Raw genomic sequence first — 24,502 nt, forward strand, 5'->3', positions numbered from 1 at the left:
GTTGATGAAGCTCCACCAAAGAAGAACAAGACTGAAGAATCCAAAGTCAAAGATCTATTTTCTAAAGACTCTTAAGGATATTATCCCTTGCATATCCTTCTACTTTAAGTTCTGCAATGTTTTCTTTTATGTTTTGATTTCTAGAGTTCATAAATATATCTTGTTAGAACTTTTTGAATTGTTTAAGTTGTAGGTATCCCTCAGAAAGATTGGATTAAGAGGGAGCCTTCACCATTTTACCAAAAGATAAGTATATTGTTCTTTTTTTCATCTTTCATGTTTGGTTTTCTCCTCACATTGAGATTTGTTTGTATTATATACTAATAATCTTTCCCTTATATTTTCTTTGTTTAGGAAATCCTGCAAAATGCATTATGGTGGAGACTTCAAAGGAAAGACTTGAATCATGAAAGAAGTCTTGTTGCAAATGAAGCCCTTCAAGAACTAAAGTCCTACAAGGTTTGTTAAAGAACAACTCAAGATATGTCTTAGATTACAAGTTTTGTTACAAGGTTCTCTTCATAAAAAAGGTATGATCATTCTTCTTTTGATATTTGCTTTACATTACTAACATCATTATGTTTAGGCTTTTAAATCTTAAAGATTCTTGTTAAGGTGATTAATCATTAGATTGAATCTACCCTTGTTATATTATCATTTGATCATTCTTGTAAAACCCTAACTCTTAGGGTTCACTATAAAACCCTAGCCTCTTATTGCTAAAGGTATGTCAATGTTGATTATGAAATCCTAGTCCTCTGAGGGTTTGTTGATAAAGTCTGGAACATATGATGAAATCCTATATTTTTGAAGTTTACAGTTTGGTAATGTCATGATAAAACCCTAGTTCTTTAAGGTCTTGCTATTAATATCTAAGAAACACTAGATTTTTAGCATTTAAGGTTTTTAAACAAGACCTTTGTAAATAACTAAAGATCGATCCTACGAATGAAACCCTAGGTTTATATTCATCTATTTGATTGTAACCTTAACCTGGTCAAAATTGTTTGATGTATTGATGTTTGGTTTACCTAGTAGATATTGTTGTCAAATGCTAGTGCATAATTATGAAATCCTACATATGTATATGTGAGTATGCTAACTTAATTGTTGATACTCATGTTTTAGTTTGTCAAATCTAGGTTTTGTAACAAAACCCTAGTAGGGATTGATATTCTAGGACATGATCATATTGTTTTCGATTATTGATATGATTTAGCTTTGATGATAAAATCTAGGGTTTGCAACAAACCCTAGTAGAGTCTGACATGTAATTCTAAAAGGCATATTGTTGAAACCTTAGATGTATAGTACTATGATTGAATTGTTATTTTATTGAATCACGGATATCTAAGGTTTTGGGTCTCGAAGATGGAGTCTAGGGTTTATAACAAAACCCTAGCAAGAAGTTGAAGTCTAGTATGTAAAAAGATGTGACCCTTGCTAATTATGAACCTAACTAGGTTTAGGTATTTGATGTCTAAAGTTTGAATGCTTTGATGCTTCCATTGTAATGACATGATTTTAATTGACTTCATGCTTCTGTATATTTGTATTTGGTTATACTTGCTATTAAAATTTTGCAGGTACATAACCTTCAAGATATTGAAGATGTCCATAATTGAATATGATAAATAAGCATGATGAAGGAAGCTACAAAATTGATGACGATCAAGATGACATTGATGCCATGGGAAAGAATGAAGCCTTGAAAGTTTGAAGTTTCTCCGATGTTACAAAAGAAAGTAGTTGTTGATCTCCCTAAGTTGAGAGGGAGCTTGGATAGAAGAAAGAGTATATCTCCCCAGTTGAGAGGAAGGGCATATCATGACAGTCATAATGAATACCTTGAAGGAAGGATGAAACCGAAGAATGAATGAAAGAACTACAAATGGATGTTCATGAAATTACAAAAGACTTGAGAAATAACGAGGTTGTATTTGGTGCTACTGAAGAAGTTAAAGAATAAAGCTTCTGACAAGTTGTATTTGGATACATTGATGATGATATGAGTAGCATCAGAATGTCTGAGGACCCTGAAATTTTGTGTTTAATTGTACATATACTTAAAGGTTTATTATTGATTGGGGTTGTGTTTGTACAGGTAAATCTCTCCTTAAAAATGTTGAACATTTGATGCATGCTTGGAGTGGTGGATATATATCTGATTTAGTTGATAAGGAGAGATGAAGCATCTTGTGGTAACAAAATGCTTCGAAGGACATCTGGTTGGGCCCCTGGCCTATGTGATGATGTCTAGATAACGAAGTAGGGAAGGTGGCGTTGGTCATGGAGCTCCAACCTTGGATATGCACCTCAATCCTTGGGTTGGTGTTAGAAATTAAAAGTCTGATGGTACTTAAAGTGGCTAAAGCTTGAGTACACCTTAGTCCCACCCAATTCGAGTACCCTGGTCACGTATCTAATTCATAGCACTGTGTATGTTATGACTCTTCATAGAGTATATCACTTTGAGATCTTCCATGTACCTCTGTATATATGTAATTATGAATACCTCCCTAATTAAGAGGGAGTGTTGAAAAATGTAACTATTGTCGGTCTTCATAATTGTATTTGAGTCATGATGTAATGTATTTGTCAAAAGAAAGAAAAAAAAATTATTATAAAAGAAATTGACTTATTAAAGCATCGATTTCATGCTTGGGTCAATGTTTTTTGGTCAAAGCCTCCATTGTAGACTTCTAGGGCTTATGTCAAGAGTCCTTGTCCTTGTCAATATGTAAAAAACCCTTTTTGGGCTTTATTTATCAAAGAAGAAATCTATTTTTATGTAAAATAGGTCATTTAAGCCTCCTCCACTAAGTTGGCCTCATCAAGGGAATTCGACCTCACAGATTCACAATATAAAGGCAGCAACTCGACCTCATTTGGAGCATACTCACAACAAGTTCGATCTGCAGTTGCTAGAGACATAAAAAGGGTGTGAAATTCAAGGGAGGAAGCAAACCCTAGCGAAGAAGAAGGAAGTTTTTTTCAACCAAAAGAAGTCTAATTTTCTCTCTCCTTGTCTCACACGTGCGAAGTTGCTGGGTCGCTAAAAGGGTCGAAATTGCACTACTGTAGCTGGGCTGAAATTATGGGTTGTTGTTGGGTTGTCACTGTTGGACAAGAAGAGACTACTCAAGTTTGCTGAATCATTTTGGAAGGCTGACTTGGTGGAGGAAGGTCTTTTGGTAAGGGCTAAAGTCTTGGTCTATCTCAATTTGATTAGTGGAAGAGTTTGACAGGGTTTTCCCCTGGAGAGGGTTTTAGCCCTCACTGAGTGCCTACATCTGGTATCATTGATCTTCATGTTTTGATTTGATGATTGTTTGATGAAAAGAAGATAATAAGAATACAAGAATAACACAAGTAATTATCAACATAAGAAAATCTTTCTGCCTTTTTGATTTTCTAACACAGAGTTCAGGAGATGCCTTGGCACATCATTCATGCATGGGGTTGTAGGGTGGTCAGCATACCCAGACATGAGTTATTCAGAAGGGATGGCATTTGTATGCCACCAGACAGAGCAATATATGGGGATGATGCTCTTCTATCGATGTATTGGGCATAGGAGCCACTGAGGATCGGCACAGCAGTGACATCCCCATTAGCATGTGAGGACTCATGCCACTTAGGTCTACTAAGACGGAGAAGGAGATATGACTCACATCATAGTGGGTCCACTAGCAGGGTGGCAAATACATTGGCACATGCGATATACCATATGGTACGAGGTGCATCCACAATAGGTGGTGATACCTAATGGGGTACATGGATATGTCATGGTGTGTAGAGGTATGTAGAGGAGTATGATGATGCATGGTTTTATGCAGTGGTGTATGGTCCTGCACAACAAGATCTTGGAGCATTGCTTCCAGGGAGACCGATTGATTGGGACATCGAGCATACTAGTGGGCCTGACTTACTGAAGATCAATAAGTGGATGCATGGGTGTTAGGAAGCATTGCATTCCTCAAAGTTTGATCTTCGATTGGAACATCACTTGATCAGAGTCAGAGAGTGGGATACTCGCAAGACTACCCTTGGGTATCCATATGGGTTCTTGATCACGCCCTTGGGATTAACCCGTGCATCTGTCACTTTCTAGTCCTGCACACTGTTGCAGAAGCTTCTGTTGTTGTTCTTTGATGCTCTCATCACATATAGCAAGACACATGGGGTCACCTTAAACAATTGAGTGAGACACAATGCATTGTGGATAAGAGAATGACTTCCCAATTGAGGCATATGGTCAGGGAGCTAGTTGACAGATACAGGATTAGGGATGGCATGACCCATTGCAGAGGCAGAGTATGTTCTGCCCCTGAGTACACACTTGGGGAGATGATCAAGAGAGAGTTGCATGACACACCTTTGGCAGGACATTTTGAGGCATTGTACGAGCATGGGGCACAGTGGATGGTAGGCCTCTTTTATAGGAGGTTGTGTGGCTAAGTTGCACGAAATGCCGAAACATTTCAAAGTTTCCGAAACAGGGACGTTTAGAAACATCACCTACCAAAAATGGAAATATCATTCATATATATATATATATATATATATAACACATTATCTTGCAAGAAAAAAGGGAATAAGAACCTTAGATGACAATTTAAAAGGAAAACCAAGTCTATATAAACTCTCATAGATGATTACATGATCGCTGAGTTTCAGCCAAGTTTCAGAGTTTTAAGTACGGGTATGGCCCAAAACATCGGGTTCCTAGAAGTTTCGTGCAACATAGGTGTGTGGGCTCCATGCAGTGATTGGGTACATCACTAGGGGATGGGATAGCAAAATCTGCATGTGGTTAGGTAGGAGAAACGCAGTTTAGCATACGTCAGATTGATTCATGATACATGGTATTCTTCTATTGGTTGCATACAGGGATTAGTGATGAGGCACGGATGAGCGCCAATAGTTAGCAATACTTCAACGCAACATTAAGTTATAATCAGAGTGGTGCAACGGCAGCATGGTAGTGCCCTTTTGAGATTAGCATGGGACCTGGGCATTATAGGTCTCAACAACTCAGCTACCATTATGGATTAGTAGGTCTTTACAGGGGAAGATCACTTAGATCTTCCACTAGACTTGGCGGAGGGTGTTTCACTTCTCAGTGATTCATTGATGGTATCAGAGGTGGTAGTGGTTAGTTCCTGTGGGCGAGGACCCTTTTCAACAGATTTTGGGTTGTACTTTCAGGAGTTCACTCTTGAGGTACATGAGATTGATTTTCTGATAGAGCGGCGTCTCAAGGAGATGGCCGAGATATTCCATTTTCGAGATGCTCTACTTATTGGTGGTATGCAGAGGCCCTTTGGCATCCATGCCTTGTTGGGGAGCGTGTGGGACGAGGAATGCTTCACTATAATCAAGATGGTTTGGGACCGTGTTAGCAGCACACGATGACATTGCTTGAGGACAAGCAATTTTGGGGAGGGGACACTGTAATGTCCCTAAATTTTGGACTACTTGGTGAGGTGGTTAGGAGGGGTTCCTAGAGCTTCTATCAACCGGTCATAGGAGCGAGATTACTCCATTGGTGGGATCAGAGGGTTTTCAGAGGAGTTCTATGGGTCAAACGAGGATCGCTTATCATATTGCATCATCAAGATCAATTTCGCACGGTTTGCTTTTGGTTCTATTGCATTCCGACAATATTTGTAAAACGAGTTATTAATGAGCATATTTTAATTAATTACACTTAAGGTGTTGGTTCGGGTTGATTACTTGGAGAAACACCTTAGTTTAATAGCTCATTGGAATCAGGACGAAAAGATCTACAGGGCAAGATAATGAAAAGGGGCTTTGGGTGGCCAGTGTAACCATGGAGGCGAATTAAGCATTTTCCAGCATTAAAAGTGACTTTAATTAGTTTATAAAAGTCACTTTATTAAATAAAGGAAGGAAAAGTGTTTTTAATATTTAATTGGAGGGAAAGGTAAGTGAGTTATAGGAAAAAGGGAAATGAGCGAGTCCCTCCTCATTCTTTCACTTTTCTTTTTGGAGAAAATAGCTCTTGGAAAGTTTTTGGAGAGAAGCTTAGGGTTTTAGAAACGCTAGACGTCATTGCTAGCCTCAGTGTTGAAACTAGACACCCTAGTTGGTCTAAAGAGTGAAATCATTCAGATTTCACCATTGTGCCTTCATGGAAAAAAAAATTGCAGGGGATATTGAGCTTGAAGACATCTTGTCAGTTGATTTTATTTCCTGAGATGGTAATTTCTATATTTCTTCTCACAGGTGGAGATTCAAGTAATCAAGGAAAGACCAAGCCAAGGAAGGTGACCAATCCCAGTCATGCTTTAATGGGTCGAAATTCATGCGAGTGAGATCGAGTTTCTACAGCCATAAGGAGCGTATGCTCAGTAGTTACCAGAGATTGAAGTTCTGTACTCAGAGGGATGAGTCCCACTCCATTTAGAGGGATGAGTTTCTATCTTATTCCCTCGCCAAGTTCAAGTATAAAGGGGTTGATTTGCTGCTCTAAAGGAGGCTGTATTTCCACATATACTCTGCTGGTTGAACGTACTCCACAAGATGCCAAGTTTGAAGAAGTTGCTAGCTGATTTGGATGCAGTCCTGTAGGAGAGTGGGGACAATCTACTGTTACCTAGTTGCTGGTCGAATCATTCCTTTCAGACATCGAATTGCATTGTCAAAGGGACGTGGTTATTTCCTTGCTGGAGCTGAAACAGAGGCACTGATATGCACTGAAAGAATAGCCAAACTTCTGCCTGTAGCTTGTCCAAACATGGTACATTCAATGCTGCAATGAACTGTGAGTTAATGTCATTGTAGACAGTGCTTATTTATATCAGATTCTGCTTGTATATTAGCTTATCTCACTGTCTATCAAAATTATAAAATGGCTGTTCGCAGTGGGCACCTACAGTACCTGTGTGAATTCTGGGCATGTGTTTTAGTGAATAGTAATGAAGTTTGTGGCTGCTACTATTGTTATCAGTATTATTAATGCTTCCTTTGTTTAATGTTGATAATAAATTGATGTTCTGAAGTGTTTCCACAAGTGTCCTTCCCTACATATGATATATTTACATGAGCCAATAGCAAGAAATGCACCTACAGCACTAGGTACAGAAACTGTTTGTCAAAATGCCACAGTGAACCAAACCATACAAATTCAGAATTTTCGTGGGTTTTTCTTAAGTCATTGCAGTCGGGTATTTTACAGATTCTATCATGTATGAGGGTATGAGATTGGAATTGATCAAGGCCACCAAGCTATTGGACTTTGTATCATGTAATCATCTATGAGAGTTAAAATAGACATAAGTTTCCTTTTAAAATGTCATTGATGTGTAACATTCTTATTTTCTTGCCAGGTAATGTGTATCTATATTTTTCTCTAATTTTTATATGCCATGTTTCCCCTGTGCACTCTTTTATTTTATTTTTATTTTTTGGTGGGGACAGGGGATCGTCCTGTTTTGGGAATCTTCTACACATTTTGCGCAACTTTGCTTTTTATACAATACCTGTATTTCACAACGAAGCTACAATATCAATAATAAAAAAGTGATCTATAAAATGAAACACTATAGCAGAGGATTGCTGCTTATGCGATGGGCTCATAACAACAATAGTGATATGGTAGAAATGCTCAAGAGTTCCTACTAACAATGACATACGTTCTTCTTTGCAGGCAACATCCTTCAATAAGTAAATGAATACAAGTACCTCGGGATCGATTTCAACAACAAGCTTAATTGGGAGGATTGCAGAAAGAAGAGAATTTTAGGAGGGTGGAAAGCATTATATGCACTTCAAAACAGATGTAGAGAGGCAGAGTTATGGGATTGGAAAATGATTAAAGTGATTTTTGGACTCCTAGTTTGTCCAGTGATATTATATGGGTGTGAACTGTGGGCTAGCAGCATCCTTGTTTCAAAATGGAAACAAATTGAGAAAATCCAAAAACGCTTGATCATGAGCAAGTTCAAAATAAAAAGTTCGGTTCCTTATGAGATAATGTTGAGTGAAACAGGAGCAGCTCCCATCGAAGCAATTGCTATGGTGCATCTTATAAGGTATCTAAAAAGAATTGAGCAAATGAGAGTAGGTAGATGGCCGAAAGTTATCTTCAATAAAGGCATGAGTGATAGAAAGAAATCACTGATGTGACAAAACAACAAATGGATGCAAAAATGGAATATTTACCTCAATGCATGTCCCACAAATAGCAAGGAGTTAAAGAATTTTGTTATGGAGAAGTTCCGTAAGTGTATATGGGGAAAAGAGTTGGGTAGAAAGAAGAAGTACTATGTTCAAGAATTCAACCCCACTTGTGATCTCCAACAAAAAGAGTACATTGGAGCTAGCATTCCATGGAGAGCAAAGATTCTTATTGCTCAATTAAGAACTAACTCACATCAACTTCGGTGTGAAACGAGACGGTAGAAGAGGCCTAAAGAAGCTTGGGAAGAACGGGTGTGTTTATTTTTCACTTCTGGGGCAGTGCAATCGGAAAAACATTTCATTTTAGAATGTGATGCTTTCAGAGATATCAGGGACAATTATGGCAGTATGTTAGGATCAATTCCTTGGCATTGTCCTTTCAGTGAGGCAACTGTTAGCAGGTTGGGTCAGCTCATCATCAATTTGAGTAAAAAAGGATTGAATTGCAAAAGGCAAAAAATAGGGTGGCTGGTAGTCCCATAGACTATTTTTAGTCTCGTAGACATTAAAATATCATTCATTCATTCAATGCCAATAGAAAAATCCATGTGAAATTTTAGCAACATAGGTTATATGAGCAACACAGTTTTCTCCATAAAAACCTCTTTTATCTCACCATGAACTGAAGGTCCTATTACTCGATAGTCTGTTATTGCACTTTGTGCCAAGTGCTCTCTAGAGTAATCAGCAATAAGGATCCTTTCTGACTTTGCATCATCTGAAATCACCTATCATAAACAAACCAAATAGGACAGTGAGGTGAAGAAAATAGGCACATATTTATACGCAAATTTAATAGGCAGTTTACATATGAAATGAGAATGGAAGTGAAAATATTTTTCTAAAAAATCACTGGTCAATATGATGAACAATTTGTTTTCTGTGAGGAAACGCTTCTTAAGGGACAGGAGAATTACATCATGCTTTTCTTACATTCAAAACCATCAAAACTCACGCAAATGCACCACTCAGAAAAGTGAAACATAATCATTTAAAACGAGTGTCATTTGCCAAGAACACATTTAAAGTAATATAAGATATATACAATTTATTGTCTATGATGCCTTATAATAGAAAGCATGAAACTTTATAAGAAAAAAATGAAAAGAACGCGATAATTCACTTACTGATATATACACTATTCAATTTCCTATTTATCAATTTTGATGTGAAGTTAATATTTATTATTTCCCTGGCATCACATTAGAGAATGATCAGCAAGATATTCACAGGATTTGAACCTCAATCACTCAAAATTAAACACTACCTACTTAGCAGTCAACCGTGGGCCAACGGACTCTAATTCATCAATTTTAAAATTTTAAAAATAACTCTTAGTTCAATAGAACAGTATTCCACGTCATATGTATGTTTATGACATATGTATACATATTAATAAGGTAACAATAATAATTTTTTTATCTACATGTTATGTTATAATACAGGGGACACGCATGTGGAGTTTATGAATCCATAACTTCTTAGGATTATCTATTCCTTCTACGCATTGCATTGTCAATAGATATTGCATTGCATTGTTTGTTATGCACTTCATGCGAGCTCCTGTTTTTTGATAATTGGTGGTCGTTTGAGCTTCTTTGACATGGGGAGTCAATGTTGTTTTGGGTTCCCAGCATCTGATTGTCTTAGTAGCTCTTGTTTCTGTTGAATAGGTTCATTACAGATGACTTTTATAGAATTGTATTCTATTTCTTGGTTTTTTCAAAGTTGCAGAGATCACGTCATTTTTTGGAGATAATATCACCGTTAGGGTATAGATGTTAGAAGTAGTCAGGGCCATTGTCGGTTGTTAAACGCCAGACAATTCCTACCTTCATTGTTCAAAATCAGGATTTCGTCTCGAAGAAGATTAATGGCAAAGACCAACTTTTGAAAATTGGGCATAAGGATAGACTCAATTGACATGATGTTTCCAGTTTACACAATTTGAAGCCCGAAGGTTCTTATCTAACGATAATCCTAAATTTCAATGTGGCTAGTTTGGCTATCCATATTGCAATCTGGGTTGATTATTTTTGGAATTTCACAGCCCACTCCCAGCATTTCAAGGTGGGTAATCGTAATGTTGAGAATTCACACTATGCTGGCAATCAATGAAGGACATGAGTTTCAGAATAATGCTCGTAGAGTAGACTACAAGCATGGTTGATTTGGCTTCCTTTCTTCAACAGATCCTATGCTAACTTTATTTGGTTTCCTTGCTCTCCTTGTGCATAAGCGATATGTCTGTGGACGTTGAAGACTCGAATTGGCCTAGCAATTGATTCATAGATTCCATTTCAAAGTGTCTCTATTAAGAAAACAATGTAGCTATCTTAAAATGATTCTCTCATTACTTATGAATCCACTCTTTACTCATTTGAAGCAGCTTCTCCCATCCTCAGGCCAGAGGTAGTGTCAATGTGACAGACTAGTTACAACAAGCAACAGGAGGGAAACTTTCAGTCAGTGTTATCAAAACCGGACCGGAACCAGTGGAACCGGCCAGTCCAACCAGTTTGGAGGCCAAACTGGTCCGGTTCGAGGTTCGGAACTGGAAATGGCCAGTCTGGTACCAAACCAGCCTTTATTCACCAAACCAGTTGGTTTCATACAATTCCACCAAAGATGTTCCAAACACATTTTTTTAAGAAAAAACAAAAAAAAATTGAGTGGGGTAACCTAATATTCAAGCCTATGGCCTTGGTATTGTTATGCAATTCATGGTAATATATGGTAATGTCAAATTCTTAAAGTAAAATCACTTTTACTTAAATTTTTAACATTACCATGAAATGACTAAGAATGTTTGAGAGTGGTTCTGATCTCATTGGATTTCATACAGAGAAAGTAGAATTTTAGATCTGACTCAAAATCCAGCAGACTTAACAGTTTTCAGGATTGCGGGGATTGCAACGTTTCCATCAGATTTTGTCATGTACGAGGGTGTGGAACTAGTATTTGATCAAGAGCACCAAACCCTCTATGTGCCTTGACGTTAATGGCATTGGTTGTCGAACTCCTCTATCATGGCCTTACTAAAAATGTACCCATCAATCAAACAAACTCTTGACTTGACATGCTACACTTTTTCTATCTTATTTTAATGCTTAGAGGGAGATATTGATGACGAAGTTCCCAATATAGGCAATGATTTTGATGATAGGTAGGTATTTGTTCTAGCATGATTCTTTTGGATGCTAGAGGCCATCTATAGCCTGTTTGTTGATGTATTTTCGCTTCAGAGATGGATTGCAATCAATGCTATTTTGGTTATGTGCACCCTTACATACTATATAAATGAGAACTTTTGCTTATTTGTGCATAATTGGTTTGGATTCATATGGATGTGCATGAATATATATGTTTTTCTTTAAAATTTGAATATTTTATGTGATTTTCGTCGACCAGTTTTTTGGTCTGTTTTCTTTACCGATTTTGGTCTGGTTCTGACCGGTTCCCGGTTTAGAGGGTTTTCCGGTTAGGTCACCAATTCGGTTCTGAACGGTTCCCGGTTTAGAGGGTTTTCTGGTTCAGTCACCAGTTCGGTTCTAATAACATTGCAGTTTTAGGGGTGTGTGGGTACAAGCACCTTACCAGTTTGGTTCTGATAACATTGCAGTTTCAGGGGTGTGTGGTGTACATGCACCTTAGCTAGGTGGGGATTCTCAATTTCCAAGTTTTTATGTTATGAAATCAGTCTGTTCCTAGATTTTGAAGTGTTATTTCTTTAATATTCTCTCTTTTAAATGCAATAAATGCTAATACAATCCCATGCATCAGAGATCAACCACATCCATCACTTGAGGAGTTGCACTAATGAGTTCACTCAAGAGAGTGTCCACAAAAATTTGGCCATTTTACTAGATATGCAAAATGACAGAGAATCATTAGAGTGCAAAGCACATTCTAGTGGACAACTTTAACATTGATTTGGAGTGGCAAATTGGCAATGTGTTAGAAGCATGCTAAAATCCTAGTCACTAAATTCTGACATTGCAACCCAGTTGCACGATTTCAATGGTCGTGCTAGCCACCAAAAGAAAGTGACCCCATAGGAGAAAATTCTTCTCCCACACTTCACATCCAGCCGGCCAACCAACAACCCCGATAGCTACCACTAGCCTCTAACTCGATCTTCAATGTTCTTATACGATATCAAAATTCCTTGAACAACAACAACTGAGTATTATTCTCCTAACTTAACTGTTTATTTGTCTTCTGTTAAAATACTAATGACACATATCGAATAAACGACACTGTAATTCTTCACCAATGAAAATACGTTGTGGAAATAAAATAGGAACTGAGAAATAGATGTGTGCACACAATAAAATTGACACCACTATTTTGGACTAAACGTCCCCGGAAAAACCCTGAAGGGAAAACCGGTGCAACAGATGAGGGTTTTTTTTTATTATGTAGCGATTTCAAAATTATTACAAATGGAAGCCCAACTGGCTATCCTCAATCAATACACAGGCAAAATATACTAGAGATCCCAAATCTCCTCTACAAATCAACTCGGCCTCCTTTGGCCTGCTCGCACCCCACACTGATAACTCGCACTGCTGCCTCTGCGCAATTCGTATAGCCCTGGATCTGCCTCTAACTGGGTTGTCTAGCCTCCCTTGCCTCTGGAATGAATTTGCTCTGCCTTCAGGACACCGATCTAACCTTTGGCAACTGAACAAACCCTCTTCAGGTAACTTGAACTATTGGACCGGTTAACTCGCACTCCTCAAATCAGCCTCTTCTGCAGATAATTCAGCCTCATCTCCTTGCCTCTTACATAGTGGAAAACTGTGGAAGATCTCCTCCGAAGCTCTCCTCCCAAATCTCTGTTGCTCCCTCTCTCTGATGCTCTTTCCCTGGCTCGAATTATGCCCTCACTAAAAACTACGAGCTGGGTAGCTCGATCTGCCTTGCTCACAATGATCACAATGATGTTATCTCCAAGCCCTTCGATCTACTCTTATAATCTCTCATTGGAGTCTCAACGACCATGGTTTAATATCCATCGACAACTAAGATCAATTAGGCTTCATCAATAAAAGCCTATAGAGCAATCTCGAACATCCTTAATTAATTAACTTTAATTTACTACTTTTCCTAAGTTAAGAAATATTTTAATTATGGCAAATTAATTTAATTAAGGTGTTTCCCAAGCTTAGCTCACAAAACATTTTCTGGGTTTTGGAGATCTAGTGTTCCTTAGCCTCTTAGCATCATCTGAGACTAGAACACCTGTCCAATACTACCATATCCATCGAAAACTAACAGTCTCATGTATTATGTAACATTTATTGATGATTTCTCCCGAAAAACATGGATCTACTTCATGAAGACAAAAGATGAGGTCTTTAGCAAGTTTCAAGAATTCAAGGCTTAGGAAGAAAACTTGGTAGGGAAGAAGATCAAAACTCGTTAGATAATGGAGGAGAATACACTTCCAATGAACTCATTGATTTTTGCAAAGAAGCTAGCATTAAGAGGGAGTTAATAGTCCCTTACAACCCTCAATAGAATGGGGTTGCCAAAAGGAAGAATAAAACTATTGTGGAAGCTTCTAAGGCAATGATTCATGATCAAGATTTGCCCATGTTCTTATGGGGAGAAGCATCCAAAATAGTAGTTTATGTGCAAAACAGATGTCCTCACCAGATTTTGGAATTCAAGACTCCTGAAGAAGTTTTCACAGGTGAGAAACCAGAGGTTGGGCATTTGAGGATCTTTGGTTGTCATGTTTACATTCATGTACCCAAGGAGAAGAAGACGAAGCTGGAGCCTTCTGGAAAGAAGGGAAAAATTGTTAGGTATTGTGAGTCATCAAAGGCTTACAAAATTTATATTCCAAGGCAGCGAAATATTGAAGTCAGTAGAGACATTACCTCTGATGCAGATGCAGCGTTCAGGAAGTCTAAAGATGTTGATGATGATGATGAACATGAAGCTCCCAAGGATGTAGGTTTAGGACCATTTGAACCTGTGGAACATATTTCAGATCATCAAGAAGAGCCAGAAGTGCCAAATGATCCAGTGGACCCACCTAGGGTTGTTGTTCTAGAACCCAAGAAGAGACGAGCATGGCTTCGAAGTACATTGCAGGAAGCAGAGGGACATGCAGCTCCTCGTGGCACTTTTAGAGAAAGCAAACGTCTCAAGACATACTCTAGATATTCAACATTGATTTCCAAGCCATCTAACTCTGAGGAGGCAACAAGTCAGCAAATTTGGAAAGATGCCATGGTGGAGGAATATCAATCCATGAAGAATGATTTGTGGGTGTCATGTCCCTTCCTAAATTATTTTGGAGCAGTATTAATTTCTACATTTTGGGGCCAATTTTGGAGGTGATGGGGGCCCATTCGATTTTATTAGGAGGCTAGACATATGACAGGTTATTTTGATGTGGTTAAGTATACGTGGGGGCCACCCATACTAGGGGAATACGCATTCCCTAGTTCAATTTGCATAGAAGGGAAATCGATGGTTAGGTGAGGGGCTCATGATGGAGGGAAAATGGAGGGAAAAGTGCTCCACAAAATCTATATAAGTAAGGTAGCTCTCCTCATTTGGATATCTTATCTTTTGAGATATTGAACTCAATCTTAGTTGCTCGAGTTGCTTAACCGGGTTACTGTGTTGTTTAGCACACAAGTGTCTCCAAGCGGAGATCTCAACCCTTGCTTCGGTGGAATTCAAGTGCCAGCCCTAGAAGGGAGTTCTTCTTCATCTCAGTTTGTAGCAACAATAGGGAGACGAGTTACAGTAGTTGTAAGTCGAGCACTAGCAATAGGGGGAGTAACGACAACGCAGGGATTGCGCAATCACAGTGTGAGGCACTCCGAGAAGTTGGGGAGATAGGAGCATCCTTCATCATTTTCAGGAGTATAGAGGGTAGCTATAGACAAGAGGGCCATCCTACACGCAACTCTCATTTCATCACATGCAAGACTGCATCATCTCCTCCATGACTACGTAGTCATTGGAGTGAGACTCTTTGGGGTAGCACCATCCGGGGAAGTTTGGAGCTGGGAGGCTGGGAAATCATTTGGAGGGCCATTTGAGGAGGATTGTTGGAGTTGGGAGAGCAGAGATTGACAGAATTAGTCACAGCAACATAATTCGAAATTGGAGGAGGGCCAAGCTGTGAAGAGTCAATCGTAGTCATTGGAGTGAGACTCTTTGGGGTAGCACCATCCGGGGGAGTTTGGAGTTGGGAGGCTGGGAAATCATTTGGAGGGCTATTTAAGGAGGATTGTTGGAGTTGGGAGAGCAGAGATTGACAAGATTAGTCACAGCAACATAATTCGAAATTGGAGGAGGGCCAAGCTGTGAAGAGTCAATTTTTGAAGGTTGGAACCAAGGGAAAACCTTTTTGGGTTTTTGTGGGTTTTGGGCAAGGATCACACTCCTAATTTTATAGAATTTTTTGGGCAGATCTAAGGGGTGAAACAGGGGTCCCAACTCAGCCAGCAGTTAGAGGAGCTAAGGGGAATTTGGGCCAAAATTCTGAGGTCAACATTTGGCCAATTCCTTCATGGGTTATTCTGAGTATTTGGTGAAGAGGCCAGGGCTAATTTCTCGTAATTTTCTGGACATCAAAGGTGGGGTTTCCAGCAGCATCTTTGCAGCAGACAACATAGGGCATCATTGCAGCAATTATTTGTGCCATCTGGGCTCGACATATTACCACATATTACCACTTCCACATTATTGTACTTTTCTCCCAGATTATAATAAAATGGCTCAGCGACTGGTTATTCTTGGACTTTTTATGGGTGTGCACTGAATGTTTCAATTTTATGGTGTTGTTTTTATTGTTTGCTTTGCATAGCACTATTTTTCCTAGTTTGGAACATTATAGTGGGATATTGTGTCAAAACCTAAGGGGAAGTCTGTGGTGACTTCCAAGTGGACCTACAAGATCAAGCATGTAGTGGATGGCATCATAGAGAAGTACAAAGTGAGATTCATGGCAAGAGGGTTCTCCTAGAAAGAGGGAGAGGACTATGAAACATTTGCTATGATTTCCAGGTACACTTCTATTAGAACTATTATTTCTATTGCTTCTATTATGGGTTGGAAATTGGATGCGAAGACAATTATAAGTTAGAAAATCAAAAGGCAAAAAATATTTTCTTACTTTGATAATAGCTTGTGATAATTTTTAATTATATTATCTTCTTTTGTCTTCTTTTCATCAAGCAACTATCAAACCATAAAGAACATGAAGATCACAAGAACAATATAACACAGTATGTAGGCTCTCAGCTAGGGCAAAACCCCTCTCCTAGGGGAAAACCCAGTCAAAATGTTATCTTCTTATTATATAACCAAGATAAAATGAGACATTCAAGACCTTTAGACCAAGACAAAGATTCCCTCCAAGCACCAAGTCAGCCTTCCAAGAAATGCTTCTTTATATAAGCCCAAGTCAACAAAGTCAATGAAAGTCAAACTTCTCTTTTGCTGGTCAAATCAGAGTTTCGACCCTTTACTGCAGGTTTGCAATTCGGTCTGCAAATTTCGGCCCTAAAACAATTCATAAACTCTTGTCCTTTTTGCACGTGTGAGCAGAAATAGTCAAGAATTAGGTCTTCCTTCCTTCGCTAGGGTTTCTTCTTGTCTTCTAGTCTCTTCGCACTTCCTTTCTTCTTGTTTCTATTGTAGATTGAACTTGGTGATTGATTGATGTCAAATGAAGACAAAGTTCACTTCTATATATACCTTTCCATGTGGTCGAATAGCCTCTCTAGGCCGACTTCTTCAAGATAAGTCGACTTGCCCTTGGAGGACTCTTTTGACACTTTAGACACAAAAATAAATCTTCTTTCTTGTTGCAAAATGCCCACTAGGGTATTATATACATGACAATGACTCTCTTGATTTATGACAAACAATTCGTTGACTTGACAAGCCCTAGAAGCATGAAGATCATCCTTGATCGAATTAACTTAAGCATGAAACCCACGCTTATAAAATAATAATTTCTTCTTCTTCTTTTTCTTGTTACATCAAATATACAAAATCAAGAGTACATCAGTCATTATGAAAACCGAACCTAGTTACATCTTTCAAGTCTCCCTCTTAACTAGGGAGGTATTCATAATTGTACAAATGGTACAAGGATGACCTCAGGTTGAAATGTTCTAAGAAGAGTATCACAATCAACATATACAATGCTAGGGATTTAAATACCATCTAGGCTAATTGTGAAGGTATCAACTCGTCAAGAGATCAAGGTAACATCTAGGCTACTTGCTAAGATACCAGCATGGATCTAGGTACCATTCAAGCTACTTGCCAAGGTACCAACCCAACAGAAGTCTAGGTATCATCTCGGCTTCCTGCCAAGATACCAACAGGGATCTAGGTACCATCTAGGCTACCTACCAAGGTACCAACCGAACACACATATAAGTATCATCTAGGCTTCCTGCCAAGATACCAACATGGATCTGGGTACCATCTAGGCTACCTGCCAAGGGAGTGATGTAAGTGGTATCAGGAGGCGGGACCATGCAACCAAAATCTGGATTACCCACGTAGTGCCAACCCTAAGGCTAATGGCCAGTAAAGGAGATCCCACGGGACTAGCATACAAGGGTAATCACGAAATCAGACAATGGAGACAAGAATACAAACTTTACCCAATCTTTCAGTCGAATCCCCCACCAATTCATGCCCAAAAGTGCACATGATAAGCAAGGAAAACTACTCAACCATATTAATGAAAACTCATACCTTTGGGGTCAGAAGGCCCACCTTCAAACATGCATTCATAACAGAGGGGCGAGGGACCACATGGCTAGCTCAGGTGGCGAAGAAAATGGCACATTGAGCTATCTGGGTACTGCAAGCAGTTGCTGCCTGCCGGCTTGCTGCACACATTTTGTCAAAGTTCCAAGGAAGCGAAAGTACCAAAAGATTTTTTCAAGTGATCGGATCATCTTTCAGCAATTACATGTGTCATTGTAAACCCATTCTGCAAGTTTTGTAATGTAAATGATGCTAGTAAGACCGCGAACGTATATAACAACCTAGGTAAGCCTATTATTTTGGCGAAAAGTTTCATCCTAGGAGGTTTTTTGTCTCACTGACTCATTTGTGTTTTTAAAAATGGATGGTCGGCAGAGTTTTTCCCTCCAGCCTCACCCCAAAGCTAGGGGGGAATTCTTCGTCAAAGTCTTAGATGAGTCCTAGTGTTCTAGTCGAGTCTTATGTAAAAGTGATTTGGGAATAATTTAAGCTAGTTAGCTAAATTATATTATTACAAATCACTTTGTCTACTAGATCATGTTGTGTCGCAGAATTGGGTATCTGTCTTAATTTTTAGGTAGCACCATGAATGAGAAATTATAGAGTAATGTGAGTACAAACATAACTTTTTTATTTAAAAACATACCAAAGATGGCCAGACTGCATTGATAGTATAAAACAAGTACGTGTATAGCAAAACAGAAAGAAAGATGCTATATTAATGTTCATATAAGATTGAACAAGTCATAGAAGGATAAGAAATACACCTTTGTAAGAGGAGCATCAATTCGACCCTGCTTCTGTTTTGGGATGCCAATAACTAATGCCCAGTATCTTCTCTTTAACTTTCTTCCACACAGAGCAAGATCCTATATAGCTGAGACATTTAGTATATGAAACAAGACAGCTAGAAAAAGTTTCAATAGAAGTTGTGCTGCAAACTTAAATGAAACCCAAAGAAGAAATTTTCTACAAAAATATTTAGTTGAAACCAATTAAAGAGTGCATAGCTTAAAAAGGCTTTTAAATGCTTCTACATACCTCAGAATTGGATACTGTGGCAGTTTTTTCACGGAACACAGAGTGGAGAAGAGCAGCACTTTCACGTGTCCTTGCCATCACCAAAACACCACTACTTTCCTTGTCAAGTCTATGTACCTAAGATCACACCAAAGAGCCAATGTAAGTACATCTGTAATGCCTTCAAACTTCAAAGACTTCACATGAGGAAGTATTCCCTGAGGATAATTCCCCAATGCTGTTCTTTTCAACAATTGTAGAAAAATGTTACATCTAATCCTGTTTCCCTAACACCTTGTCTTGTGACTCGTAAGTAGATAAACTGCTGAAAAGCCCAGGTCAGAGTGCTAAAGTCAGATGATGACAGGAATCCCTGCACCTTAATGTTAGAAATTTTGTTTGTCCCATTCCAACAGGAAAATGATACTTTTGAACCTTCGGGAGTATAAAAAGCAAAATTCAAAAGATCAATTCTCATATTTCATAAATCGGGATAAACATTTTTCTAGGAGAAAGAAGGAAACTGATTAGTGAACAATAAAACATAAACAAGCCTGAATTATAGGTAGCATCCCACTTTACATGACCATAAGAAATCATAGAAATAAGTTTGTTCATATCAAAACTAATTAGCATGGTCGATATACGGCTTGAAAGAGAAATGCCAAAATGAAATGTAAATATATTGGCATATCACAGAGGGACCAAATCTAGCCACTTACCGTGTTAAAATAAACACATACCAAAATACAACCCCCATACTCCATCACATTATTTAGCTGAATTTATACATTTCACTCCTTTTTAAATTGAAGATATGTGTTCATTATTAGGCAACATTGTATACATCACAGAGTTCTATTCCACCTACTGCTTTAGGTCCATATTGACCTCTAAATTAAAAGTTACCTAAAAGACAAAGTCTGCTTTAAAATATTTCGACAGGTTGTAAGCCAATTTATCTTTAGGTTTCTTCATAATTTATAAAAGGGACAAAGATACATCAACCAAGAAAGACAGACTATCACATGACAGAAAATGAGAAAAAAACAAAGAAAATATATTGATTTTGTGCAAATGACTGTAAGGCAAAAAGTAATCAATGGCACTGCCTTATACATCATAGACAATATTAGTCACAAGGTAGAGTAAACATAGACTCAAAGTCCACTGAAGATGGAGGTGAGATTTCTGCCAAAAACCTCACGTGCCGAACAGCACAAAGTTGAGTTGGCTCAACAGCTCAAGCAAACAGTAGTATAATTTTCAGATTGACAAAGGCCCCAAATGATGGCCCTCATCTCCTATTTATGCTTGCTGCCCTCTTCCTCTCCTCGTGGACCCCATTCTCCACTAGTACACCTTCCCTCCCCTTCTCTCTCCACAAGTGTGTTTTTCCTAAGGGAGTGCGAATTCCCTTTGTGTGTGGCCCCCACAACCCACCAAAATTCGATTTTCTCCTTCTCCTAAGTCAAAATACCAAAAATTGTTGCTAATTTCAAAATTGTCAAAAAGTGTAATATTTCCTAAGTGGCTTAGGAAAATTGGGGAATTACAGCCCTCCCCATCAAAAATTGCATGTCCTCAAGCAATGCCCGAACAAGCGTTCCCACTATCTGATGGCCCAAACAAGCACTGCAAACAATACCGGGGTCCCAAATATGCCACTGAGTCAACCCTATCCCATGCACTATCCTGACACACAGGAATCCCTCGATCCCAGGATCCCAAGCCACCCTGATCAATGTGGAGCACCCCTTGCTCCCCTCACTATCCAGCCAAGTATAGGTACCAAGAACCCTCTGCATACTATCAATAACTAGAGCATCATGATAATGTAGGAGTTTGTCCAACTCCCCATAACGCTGCCCTACCAAGTAGTCCACCTCATGCACTCCAAGAGTAAACTTCTGAAGATACAACCCAAACCCTGTGGGGAGGAAGTCTCTCCCAAATGAGCTTCCCCTAATATCCTTCTGGTTACTAACCTACCATGCTGATGAAGTCCCCCGTGACATTAGCGAGTCATCAAAGCCCAATAGAAGATCTAAATGATCTCCCCTTGTAGTAGCCAGATCATGCCTAAAGCTTGTTGAGTTGTCTCGTACTGCGATGCTCGAGTCCCATGCTCATCCCTGAAAGGCACCATCATGTTGTCGTTGCGCAATCTAACTCTAATAGGCTACCCATCGTGTGCACATTATATCCTCCTCCCCTAGAACCTGGTGGCTAAATATCGACAAAGGCCAAACTCATCCTGCCCAAGTATCTCTATGATGTCGATATCTACCCATCCATCGCTAATCTTGATCTTGAGTTGCCACTGAGAAAACTTGCCTCACCGAACAATGGAGGCCTCAACGATCCCCCATGTGTCAACACCAACATGAGCTAGATCACCCTCTACTATGGTCCTGCTCCTCACAAAATAGAGTGGCCTGTCAGCCAACTGAATACCTGGGGTCCATAGCCAAACCTACTGTGGCATAGCTCTGACAACTGTTGGAATCCATCTGTGCCTCACCCCTAATCCCTACATGCAATCAACATATAGGCTCCAGATACCATGAACTAATCTGATGCATGCTAAACTACCATGTGCCTGCCACTGCGCAGTACCATCGACCGCTGAAAGCCACATGTGCCAAATAGCTACCCCCTGAATGCAGCCAATAGATGGGTATCTGATACTCGCAATCGACTCAATGTATGTGGATCTGTCCTACTCTTGCCAACCATCACCACTAAGTTTGTCATTCACCCTCTCGATAATGTGTCAATACAATGTTTAGAGCCTAGACACATACCGGAAAACTGCCTCAGTCGTACACGGTATCCTCTGCTCATGCAGGGTCTTGACATGCCCCGCAAAAAGAGTGGCACATGTCTCGCTCGTGACTAGCTCCCCAAGCATAGGCTCAGTGATGAACGATACGCCACCCCTACAAAATATAACCTCATTCCCCGACCCATGGCTGTCAACTCGCGTACTAACCCCATGCCACCCTTGAGAAGTCTCTCCCATCATGTGTTGAGTGCCCTCCAAATATCTCAAGTGAGTCCCCCGTCCCCTGCTGCTCGTGCCTAGAGTGTCAAAGGACAACAGTTGAATCATTTGTTCCTGTAAGCGATGTAGAAGAGGAACAGGCGTGTGAGTCACCATGGATATCATCAAGTGTCACTCATTTGCGCTCTCGTCGATCCTGGGTGAACTACACACAAAGGTATGCCCAGTGTCTCTGTCCATAAGTCTCCTTGGAGGCAACAGTCCAAGACCCCGTTGTGCAGCACCATACGCCACTGCATACAACCGAGCATCCCTGGACTCCTCGGGAAGCCACCGTACACTGTGACCTACCCCTGTACACCACTGGATACCCCCTGCTACTATTGTACCATCCTGTATCATCTTGTGTCCTACCTGTGTCACTATACATGATAATCCCCATAGGTACTCAATGTGATGCAAGTTGCTTCTCCTACTCCACAGTGCAATCCAACACACTGGGACACACCATGCATCTCCATGCCCACTTGTGAACCATTGCTCAACGTTGGATGCTCGTACACTCCCCTAAATGTCGGGGCCTAAAGATGTGATAGTACGCATCGGCCAGCGCCCAACTAACATCGTCACCTCCATTGTCGCATCACCATACCCTCTGATGAATGGATTCCCCTCCAAATCCTCCCTGAGAGACCCGAGAAGTGAATCTCCCTACGTACTGTGACCAACAGGAAAAGTATAAGAGGAGGCTTGAGGGTCAGTTGGAGAATACACCAGAGTGATCAGTCATTCGATTTGCTAGAGTGGGGTTGCTAAGTAAAGTTGAATTAGTGATCAGCAACGAGGGGCAGTGAGTACTAGAAAGAGAGGCAAAGATAATGCCGAGGGACTAGTGCAGAGGCAGAGAGCGAGACGCAACAGCCAGAGCAGGCCATGCAGAGCCCAGCAGAGATAGCGCAGAGGCCAGAGGGCCTGCGTCATCCACGCAGAGCGCTGCAGGAGTGACGCAGAGGGTCCCAGAGGCTGCACAATGCCTTAGAGGGCTGACGCAAAGGGTTCTGAGGCTAACGCAGTGCTTCAGAGTTGCTGGAGAGGGTTTCGTGGGACAGGTTTTCTGAATACCTGTTTCCAAATAGAGAGGTATTACTGCCAATTGTTTTTCTCTGTCGAGTGAGCCAGTTTGGCACCCAGTTGTACTCAAGGAAATACTGCATAATAATAAACAATCAGAATAGCCACACTGGTTTTCCCGCATTGGGTTTTTCTGAGGATATTTGTCCAAAAATAACAGTGTCACTTGTGTGTTTGTTTTCTTTCAGTTGTTGATCTGTAGATGTTGAGACTATATTGTGTTTATTTCGTTATTTATATGTTTTAAATAACTTGTTTAGAATTAACAAGTAGAAGAAATAAACCAGAAGAATACAGATTAAATTTCTAACGGATAGACTTAGAAATTTCAACAAAAAGTCCCATAACAAGAGGCTGAAACTACATTTTATACTTAATACCAAAACCCTTAACCCTAGGACCTAATGTGGCAAAAGAAATGTGGGCCCCGAGGAGCCTAGTTGGAAAATCAACTCCCCACAACCATAACTTTCACATATGAACTTGTTTGGGGCATCTTTGGACAATTACAAACTTTACTTTGAGCTCAAGTTGGGCCAAAGATATCACCAAAAATGCATGGGATGGGAACCAAAAATTCGTCAGAAGTTAAAATACCAGCAAAACTGGCAAGATTCAAGACCACTTTTGATCTGGTAGCAGAATGGGACAGCCACCTGAATAGTGGGGATCCTAGAGGACACATCCCCAACCCCTACTCCCTGTTAGGTTTTCTAGTAGTCCAAGTCTTTATGTCAAGAAGTGCATTTGTTGGAAGCAAAAGCTGAAAGTATGGTCCAATGGCTATATGATCTACACCTCTTCTTCCAGGTATCACATTAATGGCATGGACCACATCATGAACAACTAAATGTGCTGGCAAATCCATGCAAAAGCATTAGGTACAATGCTACATATAACACATAATGTAGACATGCATAATGTAGACATGATGGGCATGACTACATAAGGAACATATATGAATGCAAAGTGCTCGTCATGTATGATTATGAGTCAGAGTCACTTCCCTGTTATCTCCTTGCATAAAATGACCAGTGACCATGTGGTACTGCTTGATGGAAGACAGTCCCCACTAGGAACAGTTTTCCCTAATGAGGTAACTATCCATTCTCTGACAGTGCATAAGGGAATCATCTAATTCATTTCTTGTGTAAGTTTGCATGCACAAAGCTGCTACTACTACTTGCTTCTTTGCGCTACTGTTTGAAGTGTAGGGACCTAGGCTTTAACATCATTTCCCAACATTGATCATTGTTCATCATTTTTATAGCAAAAGTGTTCTTAAACTAAAACCAGATCATTTTAATGATCAATTAGCAGGAAGAAAGAGACAGTTATCCTGACATAGCAAACTTGTTTTGTATCATCTTT

At 39.7% G+C, this 24,502-nt stretch overlaps 1 protein-coding gene across 2 annotated transcripts in view; it reads right to left on the minus strand.

Moving 5' to 3' along the window:
• Positions 1–24,502, minus strand: part of LOC149140172 (RNA pseudouridine synthase 4, mitochondrial-like) — a 96,763-nt gene that overhangs the window by 32,204 nt on the left and 40,057 nt on the right. For both annotated transcript variants that reach the window (XM_089446878.1, XM_089446879.1), the window contains exons 6-8: positions 19,015–19,131; positions 18,741–18,842; positions 8,825–8,936 (exon numbers count right to left, since the gene is read on the minus strand). In XM_089446878.1, coding sequence (XP_089303004.1) covers positions 8,825–8,936; positions 18,741–18,842; positions 19,015–19,131 — 331 coding nt within the window. The remainder of the gene's footprint in view (positions 1–8,824; positions 8,937–18,740; positions 18,843–19,014; positions 19,132–24,502) is intronic.

Source organism: Pinus tabuliformis, chromosome X (genome assembly GCF_031772625.1).
Source record: "Pinus tabuliformis cultivar Carrire ecotype Pingquan chromosome X, CPIR1, whole genome shotgun sequence".
NCBI classification, from domain to species: domain Eukaryota; kingdom Viridiplantae; phylum Streptophyta; class Pinopsida; order Pinales; family Pinaceae; genus Pinus; species Pinus tabuliformis.